The 22,962-nt window shown below is 40.1% G+C and overlaps 1 protein-coding gene across 3 annotated transcripts in view; it reads right to left on the minus strand.

Moving 5' to 3' along the window:
- PLEKHM3 (pleckstrin homology domain containing M3) overlaps positions 1–22,962 on the minus strand; it is a 94,725-nt gene that overhangs the window by 8,242 nt on the left and 63,521 nt on the right. The window contains exons 7-8 of one of the 3 annotated variants that reach the window (XR_014948342.1): positions 21,851–22,008; positions 2,385–2,506 (exon numbers count right to left, since the gene is read on the minus strand). Coding sequence is in view for 1 of the 3 variants with exons in the window: in XM_015868218.3 (XP_015723704.2) it covers positions 9,547–9,724; positions 21,851–22,008 (336 nt within the window). In the remaining 2 variants the exon portion in view is untranslated. Of the gene's footprint in view, positions 1–2,384; positions 2,507–5,601; positions 9,725–21,850; positions 22,009–22,962 lie in introns of those variants that run through there. The other 2 variants (XM_015868218.3, XR_014948343.1) reach the window with 2 other exon arrangements.

A 22,962-nucleotide genomic window follows, 5' to 3' on the forward strand; every position in this document is an offset into this window, starting at 1 on the left:
CCTCCATGCAGCTCCTGTCGACAGCTATGGAAACATTCACACAGATTACCACTGGAGCTGGAAGAGGGCCTTATATAGAGACTTCTTTGCCTTCCCTTTGCCCTAAGCCCTTCACAGAAGTACTTTATTGTTTTATGACAGTGCAGTAACACTTGACATAAATTTCTAAGCACACCTAACAATGTCAATACTGTGTAAATATCTGCAGTAGAGACCCATAGTTTTATTTTAATTTCACTCTTCTTTTCCTGCTATCACCCAGGGTTAACTCTGTGCTGAATGCACATGCAGTCACTTCATTTTACAAGTAATTGCCAATTTTATAAACGGCTACAGCTCACGTCTCTAAACACTGAAAGCTCAGCTCTAGTTCTTTCAAAACTGCAGCTTTCATTGAACTCAGCAAAACTTGTATATGCTTAAAGGATCGATCGTGCCATCTGTTAAATCAGAGATGAACGTTCTTCAAAAGTGCAGAGTCCAAGTCAGAACAGGACGTTTTGCAATAAGTACACAACAAACAACATCCACCCAAGCAATTGGGTTGCAAGCAATTGCATTCCAGTATCTGCTGACAGAATGGTGCTGGGTTCTCAGTTTTTCTACCCTAACCTTGCTCCCACAGGGCTGTCCTTGGTTCACAGAAATCAGAAGGGTTACTTAACAGTGCAAGGCACAATTCAGTGAAGAGACACTAATTACATTTCAAGCTTTCATCACTATACTTCAGGTATGTCAAGAGATGAGATCAATTTATAACCTTTCATGCTATGAAAACAATTTAGGCTGAACTGTTCCATGCACACTGATTAGATCTATTACTTTCTGATGCACTCAGTAACTTGCACTTTCTTAAACAATGTTTAGCATTATTAACAATTCCTTCCTATTCGCCTGTAAGCACATCATATTGTATATTTATATGATAAAGATCTGGGAACTTTCAAGTCAGTCTAAAGCTCAGTCCTTAACACAAACTCTTATCTGACTTCTCTTGCTTTCTAGATGAGCCTCATAAATTCATTTTTAATATTTGAGGCTAATGTCTCAGGCTCAATATAGAAAACAGTCACTATAAACATTACCAGATTTTTAGCATGTTTGTAGCCCCAACAACAAAGTTTATATTTGTCTATGCTTAAAATGGTTGGAATTTACTCCTACTTGCCTTGGAGACTTTGTCTGGTTTTACTTGTGACACCTGATTATCTGAGATGCTTTTCACCACCTTCTCATAGTGGTAATACTCAGACCTCTAGATGGAACCACTACTTCAGAGAGTATCTAGTTAAACAAGAACTATTTTAAAAAGACAGTCCAAAGCTATGTACGAACACACACAGAATATTTTCATTTGTCCTCAACATGTCTTTCACTGAAAAGCTACATTGGCCCTCAAACCTGGAAGGGCCTTCTCTGTCTCTGAGGAAAGGAGGAAGCTAGTTCCTCTGAGGTTAATCTGGTGCTGTCATTGAGACTGTATCATACACTCAACAGAAACCTGAAAATCTGAATGAAAAAATCAAGTTTTTCCTTGAGCCTGGAGCACAGTTCTGGACAAGGAACTTGTACTGCTTGAATTCAGACACTCTCCTCAAGACTTATAAAATGTCTTTAATTTCCTCAAAGAAAGGCCATATTCTAGTTCTGCCGCTTTTCAGATAACCAGATCCCTACAAAGAATTAAATGCTGTTAACTTTTGTCTAAGAACTAGAAGTGTAGCTTTTAAAAACAGAACTATCCTGACCTTTAAGAGAAGAGCTTGGTTTGGCATGGTCAAATGATATTAACTAGAAAATCACACATGGGTCTTGGCCATTTGGGATTATCAATATTCCTGGTTCAACCCATTGCAAAGCATTTAACATGCAAAGAGAACATGAAACAACAAAACCCAGAAGGCTGTTAGATCTAAGAGGTTATGAGATTTGTCCATGATATAACATCTCCAAACATCTAAATTGATGTGATCACCCTACAACACTGTCTCACCAGCATGAGGGGTGTCAATCAGGAACAAGATGGTTGGACACTCTGTGAGTGCCAGTTTGTCCCCACACTGCTCATCATCAGAAGCTAATGCTAATTTTGCTTCTGTTTTCCACAGGACCTGTAGGGCATGCTCCAATTCACAGTCTGACTGGTATTTTTTGTGGTCTGCTGAGTTGATAAATTAACACAAAAGACTAATAGAAGGTTAATTGAACTACTCAAAACCTATGGCTTTTGTGGGATGCTTGTGCAGGGGTTAAGAATAGGGCTGCCAATGTAAGAATTGCAGCTCTGTGTTGATGCTTCCCTTCCCAGCATTTCTTACAGAGTGAAGCGAGGAGACAAAGTGGCAGTGAAAGCTGAAAAATGTGTAATAACAGGATTTGCTCACCTTGTAAAGCAAATAAGGAGGAAGGGAAGGGTCTTGCACATGGTTTTCCTGTGTGTTGTCCTGGTCAAACATTAACCTGTTGCCTGTAGCCAATTCACCACAGAGACGTAGTCCAAAGGTGCCTGCAGGAGAAAGGATCGATATTCCTGGTGGACTTCTGGTCCTTTTGAGGAGTGGCAGGAGAGCAGCGAGGGAGGGGATGTGTCCTCTTTGAAAAACAGGAGAGCATGGGACTGGATGCAAATTTCTCTGGGGGCCCTCACACAGAATACTTAGGTCTGCAAGTTCTACCACAGCTCAACACCAAAACCACAGCCCTAGTTGCTGAAGCTTCTTGCCTGGTGCACTGGGAGAAGCAGCCCCCAAGAACACAACTAGACCTGCTCCTCCATCCATTAGATGGAGAGATGTGTAAGCAGGAAAACACACCATAGACAAAATCCTGTTCTCTCAGCCTTTCAGTGGGCCCTGCAGTGAGCTTGGAAGTACTTCTCTGACTTAGGGTCCAAGGTTTTTTTTACCTGCAGCTTGCAGGCAGAGGTCCACATGGCAGCCACGCAGTGGAGAGCAGCCTCCCCATGGCTCCAATGAGCTGCTTACCCAGAAGTGCCAAAATACAACTCCCAGTGGGTTTTCCTGGAAGGTTTTGGGGCTCAGCACCTTTAAAAATCTATCCATTTGTGGCTTTCAAACACACTTAAGAGACCTAAATGCAAATTCAAACACACAAAGCCTGATGCAGTCATTGACAGTATTTCCAGAGACCTTCTGCCTCACACCCAATAAAAATATCATAATTTACTTAGATTCTGAAGACTTTTATCAAGAACTAAGTATTTATAAGGGAACTAGCACTCTTACAAAACTTGTCCTGCACATGGTGCAGTACACAGCAGAAGGCATTAAAAAGGAGAGGAGTAATTTTTTTTTGGTAGTGTTTATTGAGAGATGCCTTTATACAGAAGGGACCGGTGCTCTGATGCTGCCAAAAGTGAACCCAAATAAACCCTGCTCAGGTATCAACAAGCAATTCAACTCACTGAATTTAAATTACATTATTATACACCAATAATAAATTAAAAGTATTGCCTAGTAGTTGCAGATAATTTAAACAAAATCCTTGTCAAAAGTAAAACAACAACATCCAAACAACAACAAAAACCACAAAATAAACAAAAGACCAATGAAACACACACAACAACGTTGCCAATAAATTAATAAAAGGAGTAGCACACACATATAATGGTTTTCAAAAAACTTACGGTGCTGCAGGTGAGCTGGAGTGCTGGTGGGAAGTAAGCCCAGGCCAAAAGGGCCAGTACCAAACCCTGAGCTCTGCCTATCATGCCTGGCTTCCCTTGGCCTCAAACTGCTTCAACTCAACTGGTGCTTATCTGGAAACTGCCTTTACCTCTTCAAACGTGCATTTTGCTCATTAATTCTTACTTTTGCTTAGCTCAAGTACAGAAGGGCCTGGTATAAGCCTACCTAGCATCAGAGGTATCAGTGCCACTCAAAATCAGTGTAAAAACACTTCGGTAGAGGCAAGATCAACTTCATAGACAAGTGCATAAGTGAAACTGAAATAAATCCTTTCTCTACCAGAACAGTGCTACGCATTCAATGATTTACACTGGTTCAACACACATATTAGACAAAAATAAGTAATGAACCACTTATAGCTGTGTATGTATACAAGACCTAATAGACATTGGTCCTGGACAGTTAATAGCCTTCTAGACCCGAATTTCTTCAACAATGCCCACAAGTGGCATTCTAAGTTGACTTAATGGCCACATTAGGGACCAGGAGGAGACCTGCATATTAAGATATGACCCAAGCTGGTGTGTGCATACCAGGGTTTTCAAGTAAATAAGGACATCACACACTGTCATCCAGGCTGTCTGCAGACTACACTACTAAAGTGCAGGGAAAACAGTGCCACTGCCAAATGGGGATCCTGCAACTTGGGGTCAAAAGTGGCCTTAAAAGATCCCAGTTAGTACAGACACGTGCCCAAGATGAACACACACAGATGTGAATTAGCTGTAGTCTTCAGCAAATAATGCTCAGATTTAAGCAGGTCAACTCTCTCCCTAAAGTAATGCCAACAAAAACCCCCGTGCGTTAACCTTCATGAAACAAGGTTGCATTAAAACTACAGTTTGAGGAAATGCCCTTACTGCCACAGTGGTGAACCCAGCTTTACCATGTAGGACACTCCCATCACATAACACAGGCCAGCCAGTGGTTCCAGGAGGAGCAAAGCTGAACATTACCTGATCCTGCTTTAATGCCCAGTGCTTGCTGTTATTATATATCCACAGCTCTGATGTTCTCACATTAGCACAACCTCATTTGTGGATGAAAAAAAGCCCAGCTAGTCTCCAAAATGAAGGTAATAGAAACAATGACCCCGTCCATGCTATCTTTTCTCACATTTCCCTCTCCAAGCACAGACAGTAAACAAATTTTATGGTAACCACTCCTAGCCAGACGGAAATTGCCATGAGCAAGGGTTTAGAGCTCTTACACCGAACATGCTCCATCATGGCAGAGCATTCCTGACAAAATTCTTCATTGTTGAAAATTTAAGGCACCAAATTAATTAAGCAAAAGTGAGGAGTTTCCATGCAGCTTGGCATCTACAGAGCTGGTATATACAGTCTGCAGGGCTTACTTCATGAGGACAGAACTAGCAAACTGATTTACTCAGCTGCCCCAGCAAAAGAGCATGTGCAGCCACAGGAGAGTTTCAGTTTAAGCCTACAAGTTAATCAAACAGCAGATTCAATCAGGAAATCCAAAACAGGAAGATAGAAACTAATATACAGTACTGTAAGGCACTCCTACTGGGAAAGGAAAATTGGAAGGCAAATTATGAATGAGAAAATGATTGAACTTGACTAGCTCAAAAGCAAAGTCATCAGCTACGAAGCTGAAGCCGAGCTGTAGGCTCAGCACTGTGAGCCAAGGCAGGGACAGAGACAGAAAGAAAGAAAGAAGGAAAGGAAGGGGGGACTGGCTTGCAGCTGAGCAGCAGAAACAAGAGATAAGATTATAATGATTATTCAATTACGTTTCTTTTAGTGAGATCAACAGTCGGCTGGAGTACAGATCATGACCTTGGAAAGCCCAGGAAATTCAGTGGCTTCTGTTGCTATAGGGAATAAGCAAAGTACAACTGCGCAGCTTCCCCATCATCAAACATCCTCTGTATTTTTTTATTTTTTTAAAGCCCTTTAGGACACTGTCATAAATCCATTTTAATGCATGCAGTATCCTAGTATTATTTACTAAGAGGAGCCTTGATATGAGCAGCTCTAGAAGTACTCTCACAACTCACTTCTGACAGGGTGTACTGTGCAGAATGCAAGTTCCTCACCAAAAAGCATCTGCTCTTATTTTTATCAGAAACCCTCACAAATGACAGTTCCTATCAGCCCTGCCAGCCAGGACACTGTGTCACACCATAAAACCACCATTTTTCACCAAATAAGAGAGACAAAGAAAAGAAGAAAACTCCTGCATAGGGGATCCAAAATTCTTCATCTGCAGATTGATAATATCAAAAAAGTTGCAGTTTGCACCCTCCAGGTAGGTGTTTATCTACATTAAAAAGCTAGAAGGTTGGGTTAAAGAAGAAAAGAGGGAGAACTGGGTAAGTTTATCTACAGTATCCAGCATTAAATAATCTCAGACTAATTAAACTGAGATGATAACTTCCTAAGCAGCTGCAAAGTCAGGCTACAGTCCCTTGCAGTGAAGCATTCTATTTCTACAGGGATTTGTAAGTTCTGGACAACCAAGTAAGAGCAGTAACTGGACCTACAGATCAACTCCTCCACCTCCTTCTCAAGTCAAGGCAGCACCTTCTTTGTGAAGGACACAAACAGCTCATTTTGTTTTTGATTCGCAGTGAAATGCTACTGTTCAAATTTATTTCTTGCGTGGGCAGGATGGGACTAGAAATGCATATACACAAATTCCATCTCTGTACACGTGCATGGTGGACAGATATGCATAACCTGGAAAGGCCCTAGGTACTCTTCCAGCTGGTACCCACCTAAAAGCCTGCAGAGCATGCACAATGCTGCAGAATGGGAAAACAGTACACTGGTGACCAGTGTGCACCACTACATTACATTAGCAGAGACAGCCATGCAAGATACAGTGTTATACAAAATCCAAACCACCTACAGAATCATAGGCAATGCCTCCAGCGAGCAGGAAAACCATCCTTTTGAGGTCTTTTATGAGTTAGCAACGTGAATGGCAGTTTCTGTTTATTCTTTCACCCTACAGCCCTAAAAATTGAACAAGGCTCATTCCTACTTCACCAACAATTCCTGAAGGCAGGAGCAGGCCTTTATGCTCTTGAAAGGCAGGAACAGAAGACTGCATCCTACTCATCCATATGGAATAACTTCTTCTGGATAGGAGCTAGGCAACCCTGAAAGGAAAGCATCCACTTTACAGTCTGCTTCTATAGCTACAGGAAGAAGCTCTATTACTTGTTCAAAATGGAAACATGCATCCACTTTAGAAACCATCTCATTTACAATTACACTGGATTAAAAATAGTAATATCCAATGTATATTGTACATTATCCGTTCACAAAAAGCTCTGGGTGATGCTGCATATAGAAAAACATACTTTTGCTCTGCTCTTTGTTGTTAGCAACGCAGAGGTTCCAGACACACCACTAATTCCAATGAATTTTCTGACAACAAATGCTTTTTTCCCCTCTAAATCACAGATAACAAAGTAACACTGTTCTGCAATAGCTGCACAAACTGAGATTAACTCAAAATCTGTCCATTGTTATGCCAGAATTTAAGTAGAATATCTAGCCACCCACATCACAGTCACTTTAGATATCATGGTATCTATAAAATCAATACTTTGCAATGCCTCAACTTTGATTCCCTGATGCTTGATCCTTGATGTAGGGTATTCCACAGTGCACACAAGAACACTTTTCTAAATCAGAACACAAACTGGTGCAATAAAGTATCTCGAGTTACAAAGCATTATGACATAGAAAACTTTTTTTTTTTCTTTAATGACCCATCATTAGTCTAGGGCTAAATCAAAACAGTACCTGCCAGATTCCGACAGTCTGAGCTACTGGCTTTACCACAGGACCGGCTGTAGTGACACACACTGAAAAACGTGGGAGTGTACTGTTTATTCAGCCAGTACCACTGTAGTTCCTGTTTACATGACTAATTCCACAAGACTTGCTCAGTGTTTGCATATATGAACATGCAGGGAGTTCTTCACATGGGAATGGACTTGGAAGGAACATTATATCCTTAAGGATGACAGCTGAAAGTAACTCATTTCACATGAAGAACAGTGAGCTGTGTGAAACACAGATGTCCCTGTGTAAGGGAAGTATTAATTTTAGTGACAAAGGTGCATCACTCACCAAGTTTATTAAATATAGGAATCCCTGTACTACTCTGCCAAGAGCATGGAAAAACCCTCACTTCCTTCCAAAGAGTCCCACTGGGAGAAAGGCTTCTGGAAAAGAAAGGCACTGGTTATCTAGCATATACAGATCTAAACATGCTTCTATATATATAGTAGTTGTGCTGAAATTTGAGAAAGCTCAGATTCAGCTCCTTTCTTCACAGGACACTGGAAAAAGCAACCACTTACACTCCAGTACAAGGCAGTTTGTTTGTAGCTTTCTAGTCTCTAATGTAAGCATGTACCCTGTTCTTTTATGTAAAATACTTAGCAATTAGTGAGCTGCTTCAATGATCAGTACTGCTTTCTGCCTTGAATACAACAGCCTGCATATCATATAGGAAACAAAGATCAGTATTCTGCGTTTTAACAAACCTATGTGAGAGAAGAAAAATGCACATGCACGTGACTAGCTTTTTTTTCTTCTGAAACCGTATTTGCTTTCTGTATATATATATATGCGTGTATATATATATGAATGCACTAATATGTATGTAATACACATATTACCGCAGGGTCCGGAGAAAAAGTGAAGAATATGAGCTGGAATCATGAAGATCTCTAAATCCTCACTAAAGGTGAAATCATATGAACTGAACACTAGCAGCGACGATATGCATCACCACAGTCAAATCCATTCACATACCTCTCTTTCATAACATATGTAATTTTTCATGTTTAGTACTTCCCTGTGTTCCACGTGTATGAAGCAAAGCCATACCTTGAGGATGTTTGCTCTCTACTGGAGAAATCACTAGAGAAGTATAAAATCCCCTAGAGCTCCCAGAGAAAACAGGACACACAATGGACATGAACACAGCAAACTAATGTTTCACAAACTTGGAGGTATCTTCTAGGTAATCTGGGCAAGAACACTTCCCCAACTATTGGTATAGTAGGTTCAGGTCAGATGAACACGCAAAGTAAATTTCACCTCACAAAAACAAAATTAACATGGACAGTTAAAAGTTCTTCAAACATGAGACTAGCAAGAGGTTGGAATGTCATGTTACTGGAGATAAGGATATGACCCCACACACATCAAGAACAAGCAGTGTAAAGCAGAATGGATTTCGGTGACACAACTTGACAGATAAACTAAGCATGACCAAAAGCCAGCAGCAAACACCCTGCTTATCTGCTTATGTAATATTCCACTGTGGTTGTTATAAATATGTAAACATAACTAAATAAATTATTCTGTCCATATCAAAAGGAATGGGTGGGCTTAAACTAATTCCTGCCTTATTCTGTGACACACTTTACCAGAATCTCTGCCAGGGCTAATAAATAATACACATAAATAAGTAGATGATTGGTCAGTTTTAAATGAACAACATCAAAAATAATACATTAATGGCAGCAAATACTTTCTGCCTTGAGAAAAAGTCTTCTCCAGAGGTGGAAAAGAAAAAGATAGGTGCTTAATTAGCTAGACATAAAGCATTTCAAGTAAACCATGTTTTGCATGAAGTTAGCAGCTGAACTTCAGTGCAAAATGCAGTTCAGCCACCGATAATCTAAAGCCAACAAGGCTTTGCAGCAACTTTGGCAGCTGCTATTGATAGCTGAAGATCAAATATTATTCTGCAAAAAAGACTTCTGCCCAGCTAAGCTGAGAGGTTGCTTGAGCTGGTAGCTGGGGAAGAGGTTCTCTTCAGGCTGGCCACTGCCTTAAGGAACTCATGTGTTCTGATATGACAGCTCGAACATGTTGCAAGACTCTTCAAAGTTTTCATCCATGTTCAGTCGCCTCCAGAAGGATTTCTGCTTCTTCTGCAATTCTTTACGCACACACCTGGGGCATGGTACAGCCTTCACTTTGCATTCAGAGTGGAAGACAGCACCACAGCTTTCACACCTGCAAACACAAATTAGCGTCAAAATTGAATGAAAAGACCAGAGCATGCAATGGACTTCAATGGACTGTGGACAGTAGACATTCCTTCAAACAGTTCTGGTAGCTCAAAGAACATGCTACATTTCAAAAGTGCACAGTATCAAAGTGCAGCGTCTTGCTCACATCTCTGCTGGTGTAAAGTTACTCAGGAGTACTTGCATCCATATGCACTTGCTGAGAATCTGTCCCAGTGCTTCTCCTTCCCTTTACAAGGGTTAATATTTATCTCTTCTTATTAATTAACATTCAGGCTATCACAGGATAGATATCATTTTTGATTTATGAAAGAGAAGTTTGCTACTTTGTTCTGTAAGTGAAGAATAACATTACTCATTTCCAATAAGATGACATTTCAGCATTCGGAACAGTCAAGATGTGACAGTTTAGTCAATGAAGTTCCAAGGGGTCAGCTGTTCTGGCAGGAGTATCCCACAGAAGAACCAGACTAGATGGTAATGGATGTAACGTCATAGTAGATCAAGCCTCCAATTCTACTTAGCTACAGAGCAACGAAATATCTGGCAATTGCAGAGTGTGCTAGAGCTGAGCAGATGGACATTTTCTCAGCTTTTCAATGCAAATAACTGTACAATGACATATGAGTCACTGCATAGATGCAGTTCCATAACCAAATGAAAATAAATGAATAAATGGATGGCAGGGTCAGAAGTACAAAGTCTTAGATTACTGTTGTGTAATCAAACAAAGAAAGAAACAAAACATCAAACTTTAGAGCAGTTCTTGAATTTAAATGAGGAGTGCTGGTTAGGCTGGTGATTTCTGTGGGGAGTCTTGCAATGCCTCACTCTCCTTATCCACAGCTATCAGAGTCAAATGTCTGTACGCAAATCTTGGCATCCATTGTTATGCTCTTACTATTTTTTTTGTTTGTTTCTTTTATTGTTGAGGATTTTTTCTTTCTTTTTGTTAGAAATAAGGTTAAAGTTATCAAGATTGTGGAAAAAAAAAATACGAAGCAAAGAGCCTCAGATGCTGAGAAGCCATAAGGCAAATAAAAGCCACTTTTAAAACAAATATCAATATTTGGCATGCAGTCTGGAAAGAGCTTCAGAGAACTCTGTAAGTTCTCAAGCTGCTTTGTTAACTATGATAGCCACATCTGCATTTCACCTATAACTTTTAAAAAGTGGTTCTTGAGCTGGCTTTAGGGTTTACTTCTGGGTCCAAGCAGTTTAAATTCAGTAGCAGATGAGCTTTGAGATGGCTATACAGAGGTCAGAAGAGGCAGATTTCTAGCTTGCACAAATTGACAGAATTCAACTAGCAAGGTTAAAGAACTTAAATACAATACTAACTACTATGCTCTGCTGTGCTAGAACTTGACATACTCTTATTAATGTGTTCAGCTGTTGAGTCTGAAACTGTTTTTGAAGCAAGAAACTGGCTCACACGGAGATATTTCTCTTTCTGAGCACACAAATGATGAAGTATGTTATGGCCCTGACCCAGTGAAACACATAAACATGTGCTTGTGAGTAGCATCACAGAGAGCTCCTCGCGATTACTGATTCGAGTAAAATTAAGCATGCACTTATGTGCTTTGCTGGACTGGGATCTCAACCAACAGACACACTAATGGATGAAGGAAAGACAAAGAAGAAAGACATGTCTTTAAAACTTTACATCATTCTGACCTGACACTAATGGTGATTTTATCAGGCTAATTCTCCCTTGTTAGTCAGCAATTCCCTGCACTCTGGAAGTTGCTAGAGGATAATGATTGATGAGCAGTGTAATTTTGTGCTTTTGCACTGCCACTCCCTATGCTCATTCAGTATTTCTTCACAGCACTTGATGAGGTGACAAAAGTTATCAAAATTTGCTGCTGGAATGGTTGCCAGAAGGATTAAAGGAGTCAGCACACCTGCTCCTCCCAGCAAAAGGCCAACAACAGAGAAAACAATGATTTACGGTGTTTAAATTAATATGAATTCATGTTTCAGAAGTAAGCAGTGGAAAAAAAGTAACAAACTTCTTTCATCCTGCTCAAAAGCAAAAGAGGGAAAAAAAGTCTGCAGTTATTTATTAGTAGTGGAACAACAGCCAAAGCTCTGACTGGGTGGGACCCCACATTGTGAGGCACTCAGCAGAGGCAGTGCAAACAGCCAGCCCTGCAACTCACAGCCCACAGCACTGCTTCACTGTGGAAGAGCCCTGAAAAAGCCTGAAGAACAGAGCTCAGAGGTGAAGTGCAAACTACTTCTTGCTCTCCAGAAGGACAGGGAAAGAGGATGTCTGAGTGAGCTTTCACTGCGTACTTCTATCTCCTCGCTGCTGAAGAAACTCAGCCACATGAGGCTAAGGTTGATCCTGTATTTGCATGGATGGCAGACTACTCCTTGCCCAAGCCATCTGTGCCTTTGCTTTTCACTGTACCAAATGCAGTCTGTCTCCAAATGATCCTGGTTATTTCAAATGGTCAACCATTTTCAATCTCACTGGGAGAAAATATTCAGTGATAACAAAAAAAACCCACCAAGTTATATTCCACTTTAGAATATCTCAAGCAGATTTCTTCTTCTTTAATCCTTTAGTCTAATTTTATCTCCATTGTAGCATCAAAAATGGAAGGGCCACTAGCGCTAAGAAGAGCCTGCTGTTCCTGCTTCATCATGTGCCCTGAAGTCTTTTCCTTGTCATGAAGAACTTGGACAAATAGTATATCTGTGTATCTAACAGCAAAAGCTTCTTTCTCCATGTGTTATGAAACAGATGCAATAACTCCTAGAAAAGCAGCAAGAGTCTCTGTCACTCAAATGATTTAACATGCAGGACTTGCGTGTTCAGATGGTTACACATTGGCAGAGCATCTCTCCAAATGTAGGAACCTGCACTCCATAAGGCTTATCAGGCACTAAAGTGCACATTAGGGCTGAGCTGCACTTAGGTGTTGATCCCATATTCGGTTAGCATCACTGTCTTTGGAATTGCAGACCTTGCATTTGAAGGCATTGGTGAACTCTGTCTCTGCGATTAGACTGACATTTTTCCCTTTGTGCACAGCTCCTTTCTGATGATACTGGTGCTTTTACACATGCGAAAACTCAAATACCTAGTGCAACAACTTAATTGTTCCATCAATTGCCTTTCTGCTGAAAGCCACCAGGAAGCTACGGGTACAATGATGGGGAAGCAAAGAAAAGAATCCAGGAGCTGGATTAGCAGCAGCTGTACTTTGTGAAGGAAACAGCAGCACCTGTGTTAGGAAAAAAGGGTGTTCCACATGCAGTTCTAAATTGATACTCTCTTTTGAAAACTGATCTCACAGAGTTATTTCTAAGCCTTTCTTCATATTCTTTTGTAGAGTTTAGTTTTTGTCAGAAAAAAACCTAGCACGGGTGGAGTTCACAAACAACAACAAAAAAGACAAGCACTGCCTTTGCTACTTTTTAAGAAGGTAAAGAACAAAATAAAAATTATAAGAAGCAGCTTTTTTTCAGGCCGGCAAACTGGCTATCTGCACAAAGTAAACACAAAGATGCCTTTATGTGGCTAATTCTTCCCTGATGAAGGATGAAAAGAAATGTCAACGTTCCTGCCTGTAACCGCCAGCCAGTTGTTACTTACTGAGACCACTACCAAGAACTGTTCTCAGACTCTCTAAAACCACTCTACAACTAGCTCTTCACATGCCGGTTTCACAGTTTTACTTCCCTGTTGTTTTCAAGCTTCTGTGTGCCTAAATGCTTCTATTTTCCTGGAAGAAAAAAACCAACATTTTGTAGTCTACAAAAGGTTCATGTAACAGTTACTATGTATACCCATTTTTTCCTTAAACCTCATTGTTTTCATAGGTTACGTACAGTTCAGGTACTACTTCTGTACCTTGACGACTTCTTTATGCAGAGACTTCTTGGCCTCTGGCTCTTTTGTGAAATTTCTATATACCACAACTAATAATATGATGAGTCCATAGCCATTCAGCTTTTCTTGTTTCCTTATGTAATAAATGATACTGCACATTAATAGTAACTTGCTATTCCTCAAACATTATCTGAAGAATAGGTGAACACTGACTGTTATTCACACACTGACTTTCAGCCTCCTCAAACAGCACCTGATATGGCTTCCTCTCTGTTTTGGTGTTTTGACCAATTCTATCAAGATGATAAAGGGTGTTCCATGTTTTAATGATATTTTACTTGTTTGAAAACTGAAGAAATATAACTGCAAAGAACTATTCATTTCTCTAAATAATTTCTATTGCACTGAAAAGCACCTTAAGAGAAAGTCCACAGCTTTCCATAGCTGGACAGGCATTATAATGCTATCATTATCACTAGTTACAAAAGAAAAGCCTTTCTACACTAAAAACATGAAGCCACTCCTTATGTGCTAATGAAATGCCCACATTATTATCTAAGACTGGACATCCGAAACATATGGATGCCAATTTTTGGTAAACCGTAAATTCTGGTAAATCCCTCACATTGCACAGGCTTATGGGTCAAGTAATTGTAGATTCTGCTCTACCAATTGATCATATTTCTATTTCTCCCTGCACTGTGCCATTATTCAGGTCCTCACAGCTACAGTCAGAGGGGGCACATGGAAAAGAGAGGGTGCATCACACAGAGGTCTGCCTCAAAGGGCTTCCAACTTAGACAAAATAATCAGAGGATGATCAATTCATGATGCACAATGTAATGTGGAAGGCAGTTTTGTCTTCTAAGAGCCTTAGAGGCTGGCAGGATAACCATGGTCACTGTTGGGATGAAGCTGCTGCAACCAGCAGCATTTATTAGGATGGCTTTAGTACCACAGCATATGGCCTGCATCAGTCTGGCTTACAAATACCAAGCTGGGAATCAAAACAGATCATGGCTATGCTGTTCAGCCCTGCAATGAACAAACAGTGGATGACAGATAGACCACCATTCCCATTTCACAAATAGGAAATAGTAGATGAGATGAACTGCCTCACTTAAGGTAAGCCAGAAGCAATTACAAGAGAAAGGCAAAGAGCTCTCCCTTGTCTCACTGTAGCACCATATCACCATATTCACCTGCCAGCCTTTCCCTTCTAGTTTTATACACTAACCTTTTTTTTTCTTTTTTCTTTTTTTCCCACAGCAATGTCACTTCCTCTGTGCCAAGCCTTACACACATTTACTCAAATGAGTAATTTACTGTGGGTATTCACTTTGAAGTAATTTCAATAAGGATTTGATGCAGAATGGAGTCCTTCATTGCCCCAAACTCTTCAGATTACTATTTTAATTCCCTCTTGCAGAGTACAAACAAGAAAAACAAAACAAAACACAGAGTTGTTCATTATAGTTTCCTTAGATTATGTTATACTTTCACTAAGAACCATAAATATTAAGCCACCTTAAACTCAGTTACTAAAAAGACAACTGGCAGAGCAACCCACAGTAGCTTAAAGACTTGCCTAGGGATTCCAGCATGAACCCCATCCCACACAATCCACATGTGCACGTCTGCAAGGAATTTGAGTTGCTCAGCTGAGAGTACTGCAGGCTGCCCTTCAGAACTCTTAAGAGACTTTTAGCAGAACATAAGGGAAAAAGAAAATGGACTAGATTGTGTTCACTTGCAACACAAAAAAAGCCTCAAAGGCAATCAATGCCTGACATACACGTGCAACAATATTATTACAGTTGCCTAGGAACCACGGCAACGAGCCTGCCTAAGGTGGGATGCTGATGTAGTAAATGAATGGAAGAAAGTTGGCAGTGATATGGCATTGATTTGTCCCTATAAGGATCTTGTTAGGATAATGCCTTTTATGACACACTTAAAGCCCATCCAGTCCCTGAAATATGAAATAATTACATCTCAAATTAAAATTCACTCTCAACAATTAATTCAGTGCTCAGGAGCTAGCACAAATAGAAATGGCAATCCAAAGCATAATCGTATTTTTCATTTCTATATACCTCCTTGTCAGGGGGTTACTCTTACTATGTTAACATAGCTTAAAGATGCTTCTTGTTTAGAAGGGAATGGCTGGGTTCTGGGCTGGCTCAGTGGCATACAGAAAGAGCATAAATAACTGCAGCCACCAACCATCAGCCCAGTTCATGTTCTGTGGGAGCTGATGCTGGTTACAGCTGGCAGTTAGCAAGAGGCTTACAGTGATTGCCAGCCTGCACTGATGGGGCTTACGAAGGAGAGTACCTATAGTCTGGATCCATGCAACAGCTGCACAGGCCTCCACCAAACACAGCCTGACACAGCGTCCATGCTCAACACTGCTGCTGATCCTAATGCCATGCTGAGATTACTGAATAACATGCTACCCAGTGCCCCTGCATGAAAACTGCAAGACCAGTGTCAACACTCTCAGCACGGTCACAGTGAGCCCCTTGCTGAAGCGTCCCAAGCAGACAGGAGTGTGAACAAACGAGCCTCTTCCTCTTCCCCACTTTGGCTGCCCATGGTGCTCTAGGTGCTGCTCCCCATCCACACCTACTTCCATGGCCTTGATCTGTCACATCAGCAACCTCTGCCAAGGTCAATTACATTCAGTGAGGTGGACAGATATATGAAAGCTCCTTAAATGAGGGGAAAAGCAGGCAGCTCACAAGAGAAAACAGACAGAACACTAGTGTCTCACTGGCAGCAGAGGAAGCCTCAGTGTCAACTCCTCTCTTACCAGACCCAGAACAGTCAAAAAGAGGAGAGAAAATGCCCAGGAGGCCTTCATTTTGAATGCTCACAGAACAATTGGCTATAGGAGAGGGTTGAACCAGAGTAGGCTGATTTAACCACCTGCTATCTTCCTATGACTGTAGTGTACAGTCAGTGTAGTAGTGTAGGCTGAATTACAACACCAGAGCATGCCAGTGGGGTCAAGCAGGAACAAAGACATCTTGTAGGATTCAGACCTCTCTCTACAGAGCTCTGAAGCTCCAGATTAAGGAGGAAAGTGCATCCCTGGCTCCCTCTCAGCTGTGGCTGCAGGGATTTATGCTGCACTTATCTACATGTATTTCCATACTTCTGTCCACCTCAGCCCTGCACTCTCAAGTTGTCCAAGTCCAAAGATACCAAGCCAGGTAATGTGGCCTACACACAGCAATCCTGTGTCTGTAAAGTGACAGTAAAAACAGCATTAATGCATTTCTTTATGACACTGTGATTACACTTCAATCAGTGGAGATTATTCACTTTGGAAGGGAGCAAATCCCTGCATATGTACTGCCTGCAAACCACTGAAGATGCAGAAATGCCTTAGAGATTCTAGTATTTATGTAGCTCAGACCCATATACCTTTTGCCTCTGCCAGCTGTCACACCACGACCTGAAACTCCTCTACCTGTCCTATTATTAATACACTGTATTCACCAAGTGGTGAATGGTGCAGCAGAGGCCTTCCTGCTTAAAACCAATCTGATACAAGGCAGGAAAAAACTGATCTCTAAAGCTAATGTGGATCCAAAATACAGTGCTCTATGAAAAAGCCTGTATATTTTTTCTTGTAATGCATTCTAGATAAATTTACTGCATTGATATGCACAGATAAAGTCAGATTTGGTCCAACAGATTTTAGCCCATTTTGACAGATTCAACAGAAATTACATCATGAAGGTAATTTAGTATCTGCTTAGGCGCCTACGTTTCTTTATGAGCAGACCCCCTCAGGATACTTTGAATAAGCTTTTTACACTACCAACATCCAGTAAACGTAGCTCTTTCATAAAGTACCAAAGTACTAGCACAGCTCAAGGTATCCAGGCCTGAGGAAGGGTTGTCTAACACTAAACACACCAAAGCAATAGGGAAAATGATGTACTTCAAGTGATGCTTTTCACTTCTGCCAAGGTATTTTCTGGAAACACTCTGTGCTGTATATTTCAGTCTTTCCTCCTACAATCTTTCTCACAAATGCTCAGAGCTGCTTTTGTTCATTAACAGCATCCACAAGTTAGCTGCAATCTTGAAAAAAAAACATGGCATGTGTATAAATCTATGCACAACCCCAGAGCATTTAGTAAGACTTTCTGCAACGTGGAAGTTAAGTACATTCATAGGTCTTATCAGGATGGTGGCCAAAGATTATAAAGGCATTCAAGCTGGTTCATATAGTAAGCCTGTTCTGTGGCACGTCTATTTTAAACTTGTGTCTTCTGGTTTGTATCTTTAAAGGGCTACATGTCTTAACCGATCTTCAGAACAAATAACTTCACAAAGAGAAAACAGTTTAGCCTTGATAAATGAATAAGAACACAAAAGAACCACTCTCCTTCGTTCATGTGCATCCAGAGGCACAACATAAAAGGCAAGGAATTGACTTGCCAGGCCTTAACCAAGCAGTAGCCTTAACCAAGCAGTAGCTTTTCTAGTGAAACACAATGCGCTACCTATGAGGGTAGTCACTTAGATGGCAGCACATGGGCAAGACCATAACTTTATTAACTGAGTAGCATGTAATAATCTTAACCATAATCACCCAATTATTTAATTAGACAGAAAATTATATTAATTAATCATTCCATTCTTATTCCAGTGGTATTTTTCTCATTATTCTTTAAGACTTAACACTTGTCAAAGAATGCTCTAGGTCATAAAACAAATGGGGCTAAATATCATGGACAACTATATTACTACACAGACTTTTTCTTCTACTTCCACTATTATTTTTATTTTAGGATACATCACATTAATGAAGAACAAGCAATACTAGGAAAACCTGAGGGGCAGTGCTCAGCTGCTCTAGCAAACATGTTTATAACCAGAGATATTTAAGCTCATTTCACAACATTTGTACAAATAAACTTGGCAACACAATAGGACTACTTTATATTTTATATATGTGTATGTTTATATATACTTGGAAAATTTAAGCCTGAAGCAAATTTAGTTGAAGACATAAAACAGGAGGTTGATGTTCAGGTTGCTAAAGTTGCCAGAGCTCCAGCAGTCAACATCCAGAGATGTTGAGAATTTTCATTAGCTGGCTATTTGCTCCTTGAAATGCACAATTAACTCAGTAGGCTTTAAATACAGACTTCATGATTTAAAGGTCTTCAGAAAAAAAAAACATCATTTGTGAAATTTAGGAAGAATCTAGATGAATTCATTTAAATACTTGAAAGAAAGACAAAGGAGGAAAGTGGGAGACAGAGGAATCAGATTAGAAGAGGCATCCAAAAGGACGGGCCAATTTACAAAAATAATAAATATATTGTTTAACTTCTGAATCAAGGCTTTCATTAAGCTCTGAGCAGAATGGCCACCTCCCAAGAAAAGCCACAGAAAGGAAATATCATTAGAAAGCTTATGACTTTGTGAGCCCACCCTTATATTCAAGGCAGCAAACTGTTGCTCTGTATTGTTGAGCAGGATGTAAAGAGTCTGCCAAGCACAGCCCACAGACACGCTAATTAAGTGAACTGATTGTGTTTATTTTGGAACCTTTGCCAACAAAGGAATGTGTCATGCTGATTAGTGAGAGAAGGGTATGTAATATATGTGTATTCAAACTCTGAGGAGCGCATAACCCAGGTATTCACTCTGTTTGCTGAAGGACTGACAAAAAATACTTTTAAGCAAATAACCTGACCAACAAGAAACTCCAGCCCTCAAGAGGGGCCCCCCTTTTCTCTGAGATACACATATCTAAAGAAGACCCATTCTTCATAAACTCCTACTGAAGACTACTCTTGAAAATGTGGGAAAGGTGTTGGGGAGAAATTAACTCTCAAAGCTCATCTAAGACACCACAAAGATGGAAAGATAACAGTCATATGAAAACCACCTCGGAACTGTACTAGCCTCTCTGACAGCTGCCACTTTTCTCTCCAAAGCACAAGGAAACTAAGAGAGGTAGCCAGGAAAACAAGTGTCCGCTTAACACACACACATACACACACAAAAAGACTTCCCTTTTCAAATGTTCAATATGGTGAAGTTTAGAAAAGCTGCATCCAATTTCAAATATTTCCAAGCCGAGAGACCAGTTTACTGGTAGAATTAGCAGAATGTTCAGAAGTGAGTGACTAACACATGAAAGCATGGAAAGAGTCTTCAGAGCTCTGCTGCTCTTCCCTTTTTAACTCAGCACCTACAACCAGGGTAATTCCAAGTCTAGACAGCCCTGAGTGTAAAATGCGAGCTGTACATGGTAGACAGCAATTCCAGGAAACTGAAACCTTTTCCTATGTCTAACCAGCTTCCCATGTTATATCCAAGCACCTACTGCAGAAAACTCTCTGACCTGTGTAAGATGGTTACAAATGTGAAAACTCTTCCTGGGCCTTTCCTTCAGTGCTTTCCAATGATGAAGGTCCCCTGTCATAATGACTTGTCTTCAGCCTAATGGCAGAAAATAGTGAAAATATGGGACTGTCATAATCTGGTTAGCTTCACAGATGTGCATGTGCCTACATGAGTAGTAATGCAATGAGAAAACTAACAAAAGGAAACAGAAAATGGTAATGACAAAAGGTTTAGTGATAAGGAGCACAGAAGCAAATGGACCTCTGACAAAATGAGAAATTTGGAAGAACTATTCATGCCGACTGTGTTTCAATTAAAATCACTAAAGAAGTTTCTGTCTTTGGCATGATATCAACCACGTTTGTGAAACACAGAAGTTCTTTCTGGTTTCTAATTCACATAACAGGAGCTAGAGTATCTTCTTTTGGCTTTCACTGGTCTACGGACAAATACCATTTGAGACCAGAAGGTTTTAAACTGTAATTGCAAGCTGAGTCTGATCTCAGCTGAAGGGTAGGGAAACAATATACATCCAACAATGTTTTTGTGACCAAAAATCTCCACACAAATCAAACACAGATAATACTTCAGGTAAACTTGTCTTTTCAAATGCTCTTGCGTTTTCTCATCAATCTGCAATTGCCTTTTATACAGGCTGAATAAGCATGTGATGCTTTATATATCTCAGTCTCTTTTTAACTCAGCCTATCTCACCAAGCACCCTCACATACATTCTTTACTGAAAACTGTTTATAGAGCTCAGCTGCACACCTTGTTTAGCTTATGTTCCCTGCTTTGTCAATGCATGTTGTAGAATGAGAATCTGGAGAAAGAATGTGCAAACAGTCATTGAAAGTCAGGTCAGGCTGAAAACCCCCAAAGAGGAGTCCCTAGCTACTTGTAATTTAACATCTTTGTGCACACAGAGGAATCAGACTATTAAGGAAGCCCCTTTAAGAGGCTGCTCCTGATGGTTTCCAAAGGTGGCCCTTCATTTTATTTTTTCTTTTCAGTGGAACTCTTTGGAGAACAAATTAAAAGGACTATTTTTGAAACAAACAAAAAGTACACATCTGTGGAGGAATGTGGTGCTGTCAGATACAGCCTTTATGTTGAGTTAAAAAAAAAGTAAAAATCCTCCTTTATTTAAAATCCAATATATATTTGAAAAAGAACAGTAATACTGCTGCATTGCTGTGTCTATTCTGATTTCCTGCATTTTGCATCTAGATCTTCCATACAACTCCCATCCCTGATCTGGCATCCAGTGCTTCATTTGCAATGAATGCAATGAAATAAATGTTCATAGATTTAATTTAGGGCTGGGCATATAGGTATATTATGTAACTACCTGAGAAGATCTGTCATTAAAGGAAGGGGAAAACAAAAAACCAAAAACAAACAAAACTTGCATACATACAAAGAAGAGTATGCACAGAAAAAAATGAAGAATTACCCATAACATTTCACAGAGAAAACATTCCAGAGTATATGGTTATTGCTTTACAACATACAGTCCCAGTACATCATGGGCCCAGTGACATCAGTACTCGAAAGATGCCTGTGATCACACCAGAGAATCCATTCAGTGTTTTAAGACACTTTGCAAACTCAGAAAAATTCAAATAAATCACATGATGTGGTTCTACTGGGGAATCTTCCCATCTCAAGCAGCTGTTTTGAAACTTACAGTGCTTTGGTAAGTAGTTCTTCCCATCTACTTCCAAAGCTTGTGGCCTCTCCGGGCCACGAATCTTGTGCAGCTGCATGGGAATGTGAATTAGCCAAATCCAGACCCCGGTTATTTAAAAAAAGACGTCACAAGGCTGAGAATACACAAGGATATGTTAGGTGAATCAAATGTTAATTTAATTACAGTACCTGCTTGTAGAAATGTCTTCAAAGGGATAAAGGATTTCTCCGTTGTTACAAATCTCACAGATGAATCCCTTTTGACTACAGAGACTGCAGCTATACACGTGAGAGGTGGCAAACTTGATCACCTTCCCCAAGAAAGGAGCCAGCTTTCCTTCAATAACCTGAAATAAGATGACATTGTATGAACCCATAAAAACAACCAGAACTTCCTGAAAGACTGAAAAAACATTAATACAGAAACATGTCTATGTACAGCTTGATAAAATAACAAAATAATTTCTCAACTGTTATAGTTCCATGAAATCACAAGCAACAGTAGCAGCCATTGAACTGGCAGTGATTCATATTAAACAGAGGAAAAGATACCATATCTGTAAGTCCCTATATGGCATGACATACAAGACTAGCAACCATTTGAAACACAGCAATGCATTCACATGCACAAGAGAGTATATAGGAAAAGAACTAAAGGTTCCACATTATCATCTAATGAACAGTTATGGATACTGACCTACAGGCATGATTTTCAATTCTGGTTATTTTTTAATCACAAATCACAGTTTTGTCTCTGCTTCTTTCCCCACAACATACGGTTGTTGGGGTTTTTTTTGTTTTGTTTTTTGTTTTTGCATATTTTTCATGAACAGAATCCTGGCTTACTTGCTTCACTAAGTCATATTTCCTATTGAAAGTCATTAAAATACATTATTTCTCTCACTGCCAATGTGAATACGTTCTCAAATAAACTCTTGAATACTAAGAAGTATTTTTTCTTCCCTCTCCAGTGTCCAGCTTTCAAAATCAAGAAGTCTCTTACTGCCAGACAACCCTGCTAGGCCATTAGAAGTGATTAGCACTGCCTATGTTTGTGTGAAAAAAACTGCCATGTAGTATAGATTAAACTACTAGCCACAACACTCATCTAAATTTGTGATTCAGTGACAATGTCTCTATAAGGGGTACTATTCAGGCAAAATACTTTCTATTCAGATTGAGTCTCCAGAGACTTTAAAGAATTCTGCTGGTGTACAGAATAATGAAGATGGAATAAGGCCCTAAGTGTATATTCTTCACCCCTGGACTTCCTGTGGTCTGAATGGCAGCCTGCCAGATTA

The sequence above is a fragment of the Coturnix japonica genome, chromosome 7, assembly GCF_054131305.1.
Source record: "Coturnix japonica strain WE chromosome 7, WE-NBRP24, whole genome shotgun sequence".
Taxonomy (NCBI): Eukaryota; Metazoa; Chordata; class Aves; order Galliformes; family Phasianidae; genus Coturnix; species Coturnix japonica.